The 13,388-nt window shown below is 43.3% G+C and overlaps 1 protein-coding gene across 4 annotated transcripts in view; it reads right to left on the reverse strand.

The window, feature by feature from the left end:
* The window catches only part of Rap1gap2 (RAP1 GTPase activating protein 2), a 201,578-nt gene that overhangs the window by 38,468 nt on the left and 149,722 nt on the right, over positions 1-13,388 (reverse strand). For all 4 annotated transcript variants that reach the window (XR_003838023.1, XM_029483716.1, XM_029483717.1 and 1 more), the window contains 3 exons: positions 4,314-4,392; positions 3,541-3,594; positions 795-878 (listed from right to left, as the gene is read on the reverse strand). Coding sequence is in view for 3 of the 4 variants with exons in the window: in XM_029483716.1 (XP_029339576.1) it covers positions 795-878; positions 3,541-3,594; positions 4,314-4,392 (217 nt within the window). In the remaining variant the exon portion in view is untranslated. The remainder of the gene's footprint in view (positions 1-794; positions 879-3,540; positions 3,595-4,313; positions 4,393-13,388) is intronic.

Raw genomic sequence — 13,388 nt, forward strand, 5'->3', positions numbered from 1 at the left:
AGGTAGGCAGATCTCTGAGTTTAAGGCCAGCCTGGTCTATATAGTAAGTTTCAGGCCAGCCAAGGCATAGTGAAACCCTGTCTAAACTAAAAAATAAAATAAAATTATGTGTATGTGTAGACTCATATATGTGTGTGCTCATATCTGTGTGTGTGCTCGTATCTGTGTGTGTGATCATATCTGTGTGTGTGTACTCACGTATCTGTGTGTTCATGGTCTTGGAAGAATAAGCGATCTCAATGAAGGCGGGAAATAGAGTGGATAATGAAGGATGTGTAACAAGAAGGCAGAAGGAAGGCCTGACTGTGAGGTAAGAGAACCAGCTGAAGCCCAGGAGAGCAGAGGGGGACAGAAACGAAGAACAAAATAGAATGACATAGGTATGACAATATCAAGATTAGTTTAGCCTGCTAAGCTAAAATAAAAATACATTGTTTTCATTGAAAAGGGATAGATGGGTCTGGAGAGATGACTCTCTGTGGTTGCTGCGCTTGCAGGGGATCTGAATTTAGTTCCCAGTACCCACATCAGACGTTCACATCATAACTCCAGTTCCTGAAAATGCAACTTCCTCTTCGGGAACCCATGGGCACATGCACTCACATGTGCACATACCCATACAAACACACACACACACACACACACACGTATACACTCTGAATTAAAAAAATAAAACAAACCTTAAAAAAGAAAAGAAAAAGAGAATCTATCTCAGGACTCCTGCACTTGGGGTGGGGAGGTAACGCAGTCACAAAGAAGAGGCTTCAATGACCAATGTGAAGGATGGCACTTACCTGCCTGGCTTTTTGATAAATGACCCCAAACTTGAAAGTGTTGTTGACATCATGCTCATCATAGGACACAATCATCTGGGAGGCCTAAAAAAAAAATGGAAAGAAAAACCCAAGATTGAAGTCAACAGGAAGCAAGGGAAGACAGGAGAGGTGTGCCTGCTTTGGCAGAGTGGACCCAGACAAGAGACAGCCACACACGCAGAGGAGGAGAAGCAAAGAGCTCGTCTGTGTCGGGATGCTGCTCCAAGACCCTATCCCACTCCCAACACCTCAGCTTCCTCAGCAGTAGCCAGCCTCCCATTCGGATCCCATCCAGATGTGCCAGCCACAGCTGAGACATAAGGAATTCACTTTACCCCGCAGTTCTATTTATGCTGAATAATAATAATAATAATAAATTCCCATGCAAACAGCCAGTGAGGATGGCTCTGCTTAATTCAAACTCTTTTCAGAAATGAAAGTTTGAGCAAGTCACTGTTCCTACCCAGGGATCAGCCCATAAAATGAATGCACTCTGAGATGTTAAAAGGGAAAGAAGAAGAAGGAAGGAGGGAAAGAGGGAGGGAGGAACAGAGGGAGGGATGGAGGGAGGGAGTTAGGAAGAGAGGGAGAGCGTGCAAGCGCCTGGTCACAGGTTCTAGCTATTCTTCCATTTTCCCTCACAAAACTGGTACCTGAGGTCAGAAAACACTGAAGTGTAATTCTGAACCCACTGCTGGGACTATGTAGTGTTCAGTGAGCAGCCAACCTCTCTATGCCTCAGCACCTTCCTCTGTCAAAGGCAGATGTGGACTTTCAGAGATGTAAGGAGACCAGGCACAAATACAGTGGCGAGCATCCAGCTGTCACTGTCTTACCATCTATGATGGGAATAGCAGAGCTGAAGCCAGAGCAGAGAAGAAGACTGCCTGAGTGCTATGGTGGAACCTCTACAACACAAAGAAGGAATTGCCTGTGTGCCATGCTAGAGGAAGAAGCCTGCCTTGGCTTGGCTTGGCTTGGCTTGGCTTGGCTGGAATATGTGGCCCCAGAAAGGCTGTCATTACTCTTTACCGCTGCAAAGGCCTCAGCTATCTGAGGAAAAGGGTGCTCCTCAGCTTTCCCAGTGCTGCCTGGGTGAGTCAAAGAGGGAAGCAGCAGGGCTGGAGAGATGGCTCAACGGTTAAGAGCACTGACTGCTTGTCCAGAGGTCCTGAGTTCAATTCCCAGCAACCACATGGTGGCTCACAGTCATCTGTAATGGGATCTAATACCCTCTTCTGGTGTCTGAAGACAGCAACAATATACTCACATACATGAAATAAATAAACCTTTAAAAAAAAAAAGGAGGGGTGGGAACAGCTCCCCTGCAGGGAAAAAGCAGTGGCAATGGAAACCCTCCAAGGAACACCGTAAACTCTGCACATGTGAACACACACATCACACACATGATTCACATTGCAGCTGGACATCAGGCAGACAGCATCAAGTATACAGTTGCTCTTCCGTTACCACCAGGCCCCTCGGGCTTCCCAAGGCAGAGGTATAAATGAGCCTCCAGATGATTGTGACGAGGACCGCCAAACCTGAGTTCAGTTAGGCCCCTTTGATGGGGTTTTATTGGCTGATAAACTAATTCAGCTTTGATTACAAAGGTAGGTCAGCCTGAACGACAGAAATCATTCTCTGGAGTGCAGCCCCTTGCTGGCGTCTACCAGATGCTAAAATGACTGCAAAGAGTCAGCTGAGAGAAATGTTCTGTGCAGCAATGGACTCCACCACCAGCTCACCTCCCCCACCCCCGGCAGACACCCAGATGATTCTGAGAGTGTGGTGCCCAGTCGCTGCCATTTAAGATGTGGTCTAGAGTGTTCTGAATGTGGAAGGACGGTGAAGGTTTTGCTTCCCGACCAGAAATCTCATCTCCACATTTCCTGGTTGTCAGAGCTGAGACTTGGGAGATAGACAGACCTGACCCCAGCTGCAGCAGTGTTGACCACAGCAGCAGAAGTCATAGTGGAAGCACATCTCTGCTTCCATTTTTCTCCCCGAGCCTCTGCTAGCTTATGAAGCACCAGTCAGTACTCAAGGTCTTTTCCTATGGGCAATTTCAAGCAATTCTCCACTGCGGGTGATTTAAGCACTGTCACGCTGTAATTGCTGTGGACTGCATTTGTTGGTTTGTTTTGTTATTATTGCTTCTCCCTGTGCTCATCCCCATACTAGAACTGAGGTCAAGATCAGGCCAGTCGTAGGAGGGTGAATATCAGAGAACAGCCGGCTTATTAACTAAGGCCAGCAAGGTTTAGGGGACTTCAGAGCTGTAGTAACATAGGCAATGGGGATCCAAGGTTTGGCCTCTAACTTCCTAATGTGTTTCTTTCTGAGTTCTGTACCCCATACCTCCAAGATGTCAGGGTGACTGGCTCCCCAGGAATAGACAGAATATACCCAAACCCAACACTGGCCTCAGAGAAGTACATCTGGGGAGAGGCAGAAACTTAAAAGTTACTACCCTCCCCCACCAACCTTCACAGCAGGCCAGGAACTTACTCAGTGGGGCTGAAGCCAAGGAATGGCTGGGTATGGTTCCCAGGGTACCAGTTTGTGGGTGGAAAAGAAAGAAATAAGGAAGACATAGGAGACCATCATAGAGATCCCACATGACCCCTCCATGATACAAGGAACTCCCCCCCACCATGGAGTCTCAGATCCAAGCCAAGCTAAAGAGCTTCGGACAACTGCCCCACAAGCACAAACTACTCACCTTGGGGTACAAAACAGGGTTGAATTTCAGCCCCACTGCATCATCACAGAAAGCCTGAGAAGGTAGAGAAACACACAAGTCAAGAACTATGTCTATAAAGCACACACAGGCTCCTCTGCCCATAGAGAAAGCATCACAGGAGGAGGAAGCACACAGGGTTCAAATTCTGTTGCTCATTAATATGGACCCAGGACAGTCTACTAGCCTTTCTAGGCTCTCATGATAAAGTAAAGGGCACACAATGAAGCCTAAGAAACATTTCTATTCTGACTAGAAGACAATACCAAGAAACTGTCACCCTGCCCCCATTCCTATTCTGAGTGGGGCCAGCCAGCCTCCCTTCTGACTCCATTGTGCTGACTCCATTCCCAAGTTCCCAGTAACGCATGCAGTGGCATGCACCTCTGCCCTGTGACAGTCCCTTACTCTTGGCAGGGTAGGATCTGGATCACCAACAGCCCAGCCCAGCCCCCACTCCTCAGTGAAGGCTCCCTTAGCCACCACCCACCTCCTTTGAAGCACTAGCTATGGCCAGCCCTGCCTTCCTACTTCTCCTGTCTCCCAGGTGGAGTAGGCTGTTCCCTAAGCAGCTTCAGGTGCAAGGATGAGATGGAGACAGGGAGGGAAGATGGCGGCAACTGCTAAGAGCCATCTCACCCCATCTGGGCAAAGACAAAGTAGCCTTCCCAAAGTAGAGCCTACACTCCCTCCCCAGAGCTAGCCCTAAGGGGATAGAGAAAGCCACCTTCCTTCCCTTAAATTTTGGCTTTTACCTTGGCAATCTGAGGGACACTGGGCAACTTGCTCAATCCAGCCAAGGGGATTCTCTCATGCACCGTCTTCAGTTTGGACCTGTGTATAGATAAGGGTAAGAAGGGGGCATCCATGAAAGAGTCAGTGGATGAAGTGGCTGAGGTCACACCAGACAGGGCTCCTTGCTTCCATCTCCCTGGGAACAGATCTGCCTCTCCAGCCAGGAGTCCCAGTTCATGAAAACAGATACCACACTAAAGATGAGAAAATGAACTCCTTACTGTGTGCACCAGGGGTTGTAGACACCTAAAGATCACACGGGGGAAATGGCTGATGCAATTAGCTGCTTGCAAGGCCACCGTTATTCTTTGGTTTATAAGGTTTTTGTTTTGTTTTGTTTTTAATTCTCCCAGTGCACTGGGCTGAGTTTCTAGACATATTTAGATTTTGACATGCAAATGAACCTGTATGAAAGATAATCTAATATTTGAAAATCTGGATTTACTCAAAATATAAATGGGATGGAATCTGCTTTAGAATGGGATTCAACATAAGACTCTAAATTTAGCCTGTTCCCTGATTCATTTAGCACATTATCAAAGCGCTGAATTTCACGGAACACTTTCTACATCTGCTTAGATCATCATATGATTTTTTAATCCGTTAACCTTGTGGGCTGTAACTCTGTTAAGCCATCTTTTTGTGCCATGGTGAAACTCCGAGTGTTTCTGGTGTATAAATTTTTAATATTCTCCTGAATTTAATTGGTTGTTTATTTAGATCATCACATCTACGCTCCAAAACAATGCTGGCCGCTGCCGCCGCCTCCTTCTTCCTCCTCCTCTTCTTCCTCCTCCTCTCCTTCCTCTTCCTCTTCCTCCTCCTCCTCCCCCTTCCTCCTCCTTCCCCTTCATACACCTCCCTTGCCAGGATTCCATAACAAGGAAACAAAATAACAGGATAACTTCCTGTCCTTTAAATGGTGTATTTGATGCATGAATTATATTTTTTTCCTTATTCTGTTTGCTAAAGGTGTGCTACACTGTTTGTGTGAACTTTCTTGGACACCTATCCTCTATAAGAGACCCCTTTACAGTGGTAAACAGAGAGATTTCAACTCTTTATTGAATCAATTTGGATAATTTAAGTTTTTCCATCCAAGTGTTCATGACATGCATTGATATGAAGTTGTCTTACGATCTCAGGCTTTATTGTTAGCAGCTGCATCCCTCCCACATAGCGATAACCTTGTCTAATCACAGGTAGTTTTCCACTTCAGTCTGCAGTGCCATGAGGCTGGACCCAAGCTCTTACACATGTTAAGTCAGCACGCTGGCAACCAGGCTCCACCCGTCACCCACCTGCTGTCTGTTCTCAGCTGAGCTTTACCCGGTTCAGCCTTATCACCTTTACCACACATGCTTTCTGCTCCCAGGTTTGTCCTCATCTTTCTCATCCCCTTCTTTCTCTTCCCTGCCTTTAATTTTTTTTCCTGGCTTACCAGCCTGCATATGTATTCATTTTGTCTTTCTTCTTTCTTACAAACACATCTGCAACTCTGCGTCTGTGTATAAGCCCGCTTCAGCTGCATCCCACACACTTTGATAGGTAGTGTTTTTATTGCCATCTTGTTCCAAATATTTTGTCAGTTCTTTTGTTGATTTCCTTTTCAGCCCACAAGTTATTTAAAGGGGCTTTAAAAAAAAATTCCAAATACGAGATTATTTTCCCCTCTAGTGTTTTATTGTTGGTTTATAAATTAATTGTCATATTTGAGGAGCATAATCTATATTGTATTATTTTAAATTTGCAAACAATACAGAGGTCTTTTTATTCTCCTTTCTTATAGTCTATGTGGGTTCATTCCAAAAGGATGTATTTTTTTCTTTTGTTGAGAGCAAACATACAAGATTGAATCTATTTATTGTAGTGTTCAAATCTTTTATAGGCCTTGCAATTTTGTTCTGTCTTAGCCATTGTTTTCTGAGAGATTTTTATCAGAATTTTCTACTAAACTGGGGTTTTTGTCTACTCCTCCCTAAATGTCTTTCAATTCTTGCTTTGGAGTTTTTGTTGTTGTTTTGTTTTCTTGCAAGGGGCTTTGCACATGCTGAGCAAGGCTTCTATCATGAAGCACCACTGCAGCCCAGGTTCCTCCTTTTTAAAGTTAAGACAACCTTACCAAGTACACATCCACAACAGTTAGTACTCAGGGACCTGTCCTCTTTATATATATATATATATATATATATATATATATATATATATATATACACACACACACACACACACACACACACACTAAATGGGTGTTTGGCCTGTCTTTATGTCCATGCATCAAATGCATACAGTGGCAACAGAGTCCAGAAGGAGATGCCAGATCCCCTTGAACTTGAGTTACAGATGATTTTGAGCTGCCATGTGGGTGCTGGGAATCGAACCCAGGTCCTCTTAACCACTGAGCCATCTCTCCAGCCTCCTGTCCTCTTAACTAAAAGGTAGCAAATAGCATCATTCCGTACTCTATACTGAAGAAATTCAAAACAAACATAGTAAGCAGGAAGACTAGGCAGTGAGGCGCTGAAATCATTCCTCTGTTGCTGACAAACATCTAGTGAGAACACACAGCTCAGTGTGACCATGAAACAGACTTAGCCAAGTCTCAGAAATTACCTACATCACAGGTACAGTGAGGCAGGGCCAAGACTCCTCCTGTGGACGCTCAGGAGAAAACTCCATCAGGAAAGGGGAGAAGGAACATAGCTGTCCATCAAGTTCTTGCTCCAGAACAAAGCTATGTGAAACAGGGGGAAGAACCGGGAGAGCCAGGAGTGCAACACAGCAGTGTTCCTACTACACAGTGGAAAACCCTGGGAGTGGGGAAGAAACATTCCCAGGTGACAAAGGCAAGCTTCTTTATGCCTGGTGCTTTTTTTTTTTTTTTTTTTTTTTTTTTTTTCGAGGCAGGGTTTCTCTGTGTAGCCTTGGCTGTCCTGGAACTCACTTTGTAGACCAGGCTGGCCTCGAACTCAGAAATCCGCCTGCCTCTGCCTCCCGAGTGCTGGGATTAAAGGCGTGCGCCACCACGCCCGGCTTGCCTGGTGCTTTTTAAGTAGACTCTAGACTGCCTTGTTTTAATATTGCCATGCCACCTTTCTTAGCTATTATTTCCCTAGTGTGTCTTTACCCATTCCCTTACTCTAAACCTTTTCATGCCATTGTTTTCTCAATGTCTCTTAGAACAAACTATAGCTACGTTCTTAATCCAATCTGATTTTCTAATATTTTAGTGGCTAACTTAATCTCTTTGTATTTATGGTAACCACTAACATGTTGGGAATCACTTTGAGTCTGTCCTTTTATATTTTCTGTGGGTTATTTTCTTATTTCTCCTCTCTAGCATTCCACTGAATGAATGAGGTCCTGGTGTTTGTGGGTTTGTTTGCTTGATTTGGTTTTACTATTCTTTTTATCCCTCTGTATCCTGCATCTCCTGGTATATTATGTGTTAACCTCCCCTCCCTGCACCCCCACCCTCTGCGGCCTCTGGAACTTTGTTGCCTGTAAGCTTCATCCACTGACTTCTTCCCTCCTGACAGCCTTTCTACTTTCGTTATAAATAAAGTTCAGCATTCCTTTTAAACTTGCCAAAAGCCACTGCTTTGTGCTACTCAGCAACTGGACTCATCAATACTATTTACCTATTTCTCGTTACTTTTTAATTGCACCTCTGCTTCCAGGTTCTCTTTTCTCCTGGCTAAAGTGTAGCCTTTGGTAACTCTTCCTGGGAGACTCTGAGAAGCACACTGCTCAAATGACTTTTAATGTTTGAAAAGTTTCATTTTATCTTTAATGATAAATGATACCGTGGGTTAAAAGAGTTCTTGTTTGCTGTTGCAACACTTTAAAGATGGTATCCCCGTGTCCAACAACTATTAAGGGCCAAGGGGAAATCTGTTCTCCACCTAGATGCCAGCACCTCAGAGATGCCAGCACCTCAGAGATGCCAGCACCTCAGAAATGGCAGCGCCTCAGAGACTGCCTTTAACTAAGTAGCATCACCTTAGACTAAGCTTTGATTTCTGTTGTTTCATTTAAACATGTCTACTGGTATTGCTATATTTTGAAACCATGATCTGCAGTATGTCTGTGAGCTTTCTCCAGCTCTCACATAGTCACAGCACTGACTTCTGGGTAATTATTCACGACCGTGTCTACTCTTCCCTCAGGAACTCCCAAGACAAATGTAGAGAGCTCCCAGCCTGATGTCCAGTCTTCTCTTCTTTTGTTACATTTAATCTCTTCATCTGCGCTGGATCCTGGGTGGATTCTGTGGGACTACCTCCCAGCTCACTCTCTGAACAGATTAGATTTTATCCTGTGCATTACGTTTATGTCAACAACTGCTTTTCGCTCTGATAATTCTAATTGTTCTCTAGATACACCCATGCCATCCTGATTCAGTTCTCCCAGCAGCAGTTTATGGCCCAGTTGAAAGACGCTCTTTATTCTTTGCCTTCTTTTAAGGTCTTAAATGTGTTTAAGTCATTCTGAAAGCACACCGTTATTTGCATTTCATCAGCAGTAAATCCCTTTCCCATTTGTTGACATTTTGGCTGTCTCTTAATGTCAGTTCTCCCACGTGTTTGAAACTATCCACCCACTTTTCTCTATTCTCAGCACAAGCTACCATGGCTTGGTTCCCACCACGACTGCCAGTCTGTACATCTCTGGAGGAGGCCACTCACATTGTACAATGGTAGCCTGGATCATAACCTGCACTTATCCAGCTCTGCTCAACTTAGCGGCCTCCTGACCCACCTCCCTGCTGGGGTCTTTCCTTTGTCCCAAAACCATTCTCCTCATCCTAGCCACTTCATTCATTCTATATACCTGATCATAATATACTCATTCATTCTACATGTCTGATCATGATATACTCATTCATTCTACATGCCTGACCATGATATACTCATTCATTCTACATGCCTGACCATGATATACTCATTCATTCCACATGCCTGATCATGGTATACTCATTCATTCTACATGCCTGATCATGGTATACTCATTCATTCTACATACCTGATCATGGTATACTCATCATTCTACATACCTGATCATGATATACTCATTCATTCTACATGCCTGATCATGGTATACTCATTCATTCTACATACCTGATCATGGTATACTCATTCATTCTATATACCGAATCATGATATACTCATTCATTCTATATGCCCGATCATGACATACTCTCCTCTATAGTCTGGAGATTAAGAAGACAAACAAGCTTCCAAAATTTACACATAATCTAGATTGCCTCTACTCCCTAGGACAATCTTTTGATTCTACATCCACTCTGACACACATCACACGGGCTTTGAACTATTATCACTAGCTATCTTTTATGCCACCCCAAGAAACCTATGAAGATCCGAGTCCACAGAAAGGAGATGAGTAGGATTGAGAGGAATAAGAATATTCAAAGCAAGCCGGGCGTGGTGGCGCACGCCTTTAATCCCAGCACTTGGGAGGCAGAGGCAGGCGGATTTCTGAGTTCGAGGCCAGCCTGGTCTACAAAGTGAGTGCCAGAACAGCCAGGGCTACACAGAGAAACCCTGTCTCGAAAAAACCAAAAAAAAAAAAAAAAAAAAAAAAGAATATTCAAAGCAGGCGCTGCAAGGGAAGTTCAGTGGCAGAGTGCTCGCCTAGCATGCACAGGCCATGGGGTTGATCCCCAGTACTCTGGCACATACCAAATGCTGATGAAACAGACATTGAATGAATAATGCTATAACTATATAGCATATAGCACAATAACCATTCTTTACATTGCTAAGTAATTCTTTCTTGACCATCATAAGTATTCTTTATATTCTGCACAGATTTGGGTTTCTCTGACCAATGCTTTGCTTAAAATATTCTTAGCTGGGCATGGTGGCACACGCCTTTAATCCCAGCACTCGGGAGGCAGAAGCAGGTGGATTTCTGAGTTCGAGGGCACCCTAGTCTACAGAGTGAGTTTCAGGACAGCCAGGGCTACACAGAGAAACCCTGTCTTGAAAAACCAAAAATATATATATATATATTCTTTTATATTCATAAACATTGGACCCATTTTTTTTTCATTTTTATAAATTGGCCTTTCACTTGCCTGTTTGTTTGAGGATCTACCTGTAAAATCTTCTAGAGCCAGAAACATCTGGAGAGAGAGATCTCTGAGAACTTTCCTAACTGACACCACAGTTGTTGGCACATTTGGATTTTTCATCTCATGATGTTGGGTTAAACTTTAGTGACGTGCTCATCCCTAGAAGGGCATCTGTTTCTAATGGAATGTTCACTGTAATGGCATATGCTGCACACACCATTCATTAATTATTACTTAATCTCCATATCTGTAACTATTATTTTAGAGGGTCATTAATTTTTATTTTATGTGTATGAGATTTGCCTGCATATATGTATGGCCACCACATGTGGCCTACAGAGGCCAAGAGAGGACACTGGATCCCATGAGGCTGGATGGTTGCAAGCTGCCACATGGGTGATGGGAATCCCAAATCTTCTGGAAGAGCAGCCAGCTCTTCTTACCACTGAGCCGTCTCTCTGGCCCCAACTATGTCTCCTTTAGGTCTCATTTTGTTTACTTTCATATAATATAATATAAATCCATATATTATTTACATTGAAATATTTTGAATGTTTTTATCTATGTGTGTGTGTGTGTGTGTGTGTGTGTGTGTGTGTGTGTGTGTGTGTGTGTTTTGTGTATTTTATCTATATGGAGAATGATATACAGTCCTTATGTATCCCAGGCTGGCCTCCAACTCCACTCATATAGGCAAGAGTAAGCTTGAACTCCTGGTTTTCCTGACTTTATCACCCAAATGCTGGGATAACAAATATGTACTACCATGCCTGGCGTCTTTGTCTCTATAATTGTCCAGATATTCATCTATCTTGTTTTGCTTTCCCTGGTAGAAGCTGCGATTTGATAACCAAGACTTACATTCTTTCCATTCTAATTAGTTTTCCACATTAATCTTTGTTCATCCCTTCCTACTGCCTTCTTTAGATAACAGTGTTGATAATCAGGAGGCCAGCATCATTATCAAGAAGCTATAATATGTGGGGCCCAGACTCACTAGTGCACATAAGTACTCAATTATTTTAATAATTTCCTCACGCATAAGGACTAAAACACCAAGAAGTCACTAATAATAACTCTCTAGTCACTTGCAATTATCATTTTTTATTCGGCAATAAGCTGGGTACAGCAATATATGTTCTTCTAACTATGACTTTGAATACAACTTATATCCCAATATTATAAATGGCATTTCTTTTTTTTAATGTGTCTGGGTGTTTTGCTTGTGTGTATGGCTGTGCACCATGTGCATGCCTGGGACCTTGGAGGCCAAAAGAATGTGTTAGAAGGTCTGGAACTAGAGTTATAGGCAATTGAGAGCCACCATGTGGGTACTGAGAATTGAACCTGGATCCTCTTAAAGAACAGCCAGTACTCTTAACCTCTAAACTATTACAACCATTAAATATCATTACTTTATACATATTCCACTACCTTGTGGCTTTGACTTCCTCTCTGGTCTAAAAAGTACTTAGAAATTTATTGAGATTATTCCTAAATGGGTAAGTGAATTTTCAAAGGCATTATTTTGTTATGAATTTCTAGTTTTATTGTCAGAATCTAAGTGAATGTGTGCAGCAGAGAGCTCACATTTTGAAACCCATTTAGACTTACTCTATACTTGTCAGAACTACTTACAAGACTTTTAAAATAGGAATGTCAAGCTATAATCTAATTTAAAAATGAACAAGCCTTATGAACAGAACTCATAGCAAATAAATACAGGTGGTCCTTTAAATACGAGAAGAGATGCCTGTGATGGGTGGGTACCCCACAATAGGCAGAGGCTGTCAGCATGCTTGTCTCATGTTTTAGGCTGGAGAGCTGGTTGCTAAAAATTCCAGACACCAAATGAAATAATCCAGAGGTCTACGCTGGGACAGTCATCACTGCCAGCAAGGGAATGTCACCCCTGCCTAAGTCCTTCTTTGTGTCCAGTGAAGCTGTTAAACCATGAAGCCAATTTTTCCTGCCTAGCTTCCAACTGGCCTGGCAATTAGTCCAGGTCCATGCTGCGACTGTCCAGCTTCCTGGCTGGTGTGTGAAGCTTCTCATTGCCTTTCTACCCGCTGGCTTTCTGTGGGAGAGCCACATTTCTGTTTCCTGGGTTCCTGGAGTTACTGGTTTCAAATGCTATAGGCGTAAAACAAAAATAATTCTACGGAGAAAGATATCTGGCTATTCGTCCCTAAAGAGCACCAGATTCTTCTAGAATCTCCTATGGAGACTCACTATGTAGCCCAGACCGGCCTCAAACTCTTGGCCTATGAAGTGCTATGATTACAGGCATGAGCCACCAGGGCCCAACTCAGAGTCTCTAATTATATCTGTTCCATTCCATTGCTTTCTGAGAAAGGAGAATCAAGCTTCAACTCTATCTCACCCACATTTTGATCCTAACTGTCCTGTAGGATATACCTTTTAAAAAAAAAATGTGTGTGTGTGTGTGTGTGTGTGTGTATGTGTGCCCAACACCTTTCTCTACCTTTTGTCCCTGGTAAATAGTTCATCTGGGATATATGGGATGTAACACTAGAAAACAGCTTTGGAGAGCTAAGCAAGGTGGTTCACATTTCAACACTCAGGAGCTTGAGGCAGGAGGATTGTGAGTTAGAAGCTAGTCTTGACTACACAGTGAGCTCCAGGCCAGTCTGGACTACAAACCTTGCTTCAAAAAAAAAAAGTCAGGAAAGAAAGAAAAGTTAAAAGGTCTTTATAATCAGTTGTCAGCTCAGAAACCCCATGAAATCTTGGGGTTTTGACAGAAGCTCATCTAAATGGAGATCCTATTTAGAGACCAGGATCCAGGAACTGCCCACTCTTGAAACTCTAACTGACTCTTCCATGCCTTGCAAATATGTTGTCTACCCAGGTCAACACTTGCATAGACAATGGCTTCCTTTCCAAATAAGTAAATAAGGTCCTGCTTAGTTGGCAA

This window comes from Mus caroli, chromosome 11 (assembly GCF_900094665.2).
Source record: "Mus caroli chromosome 11, CAROLI_EIJ_v1.1, whole genome shotgun sequence".
In the NCBI taxonomy this organism is placed as follows: Eukaryota; Metazoa; Chordata; class Mammalia; order Rodentia; family Muridae; genus Mus; species Mus caroli.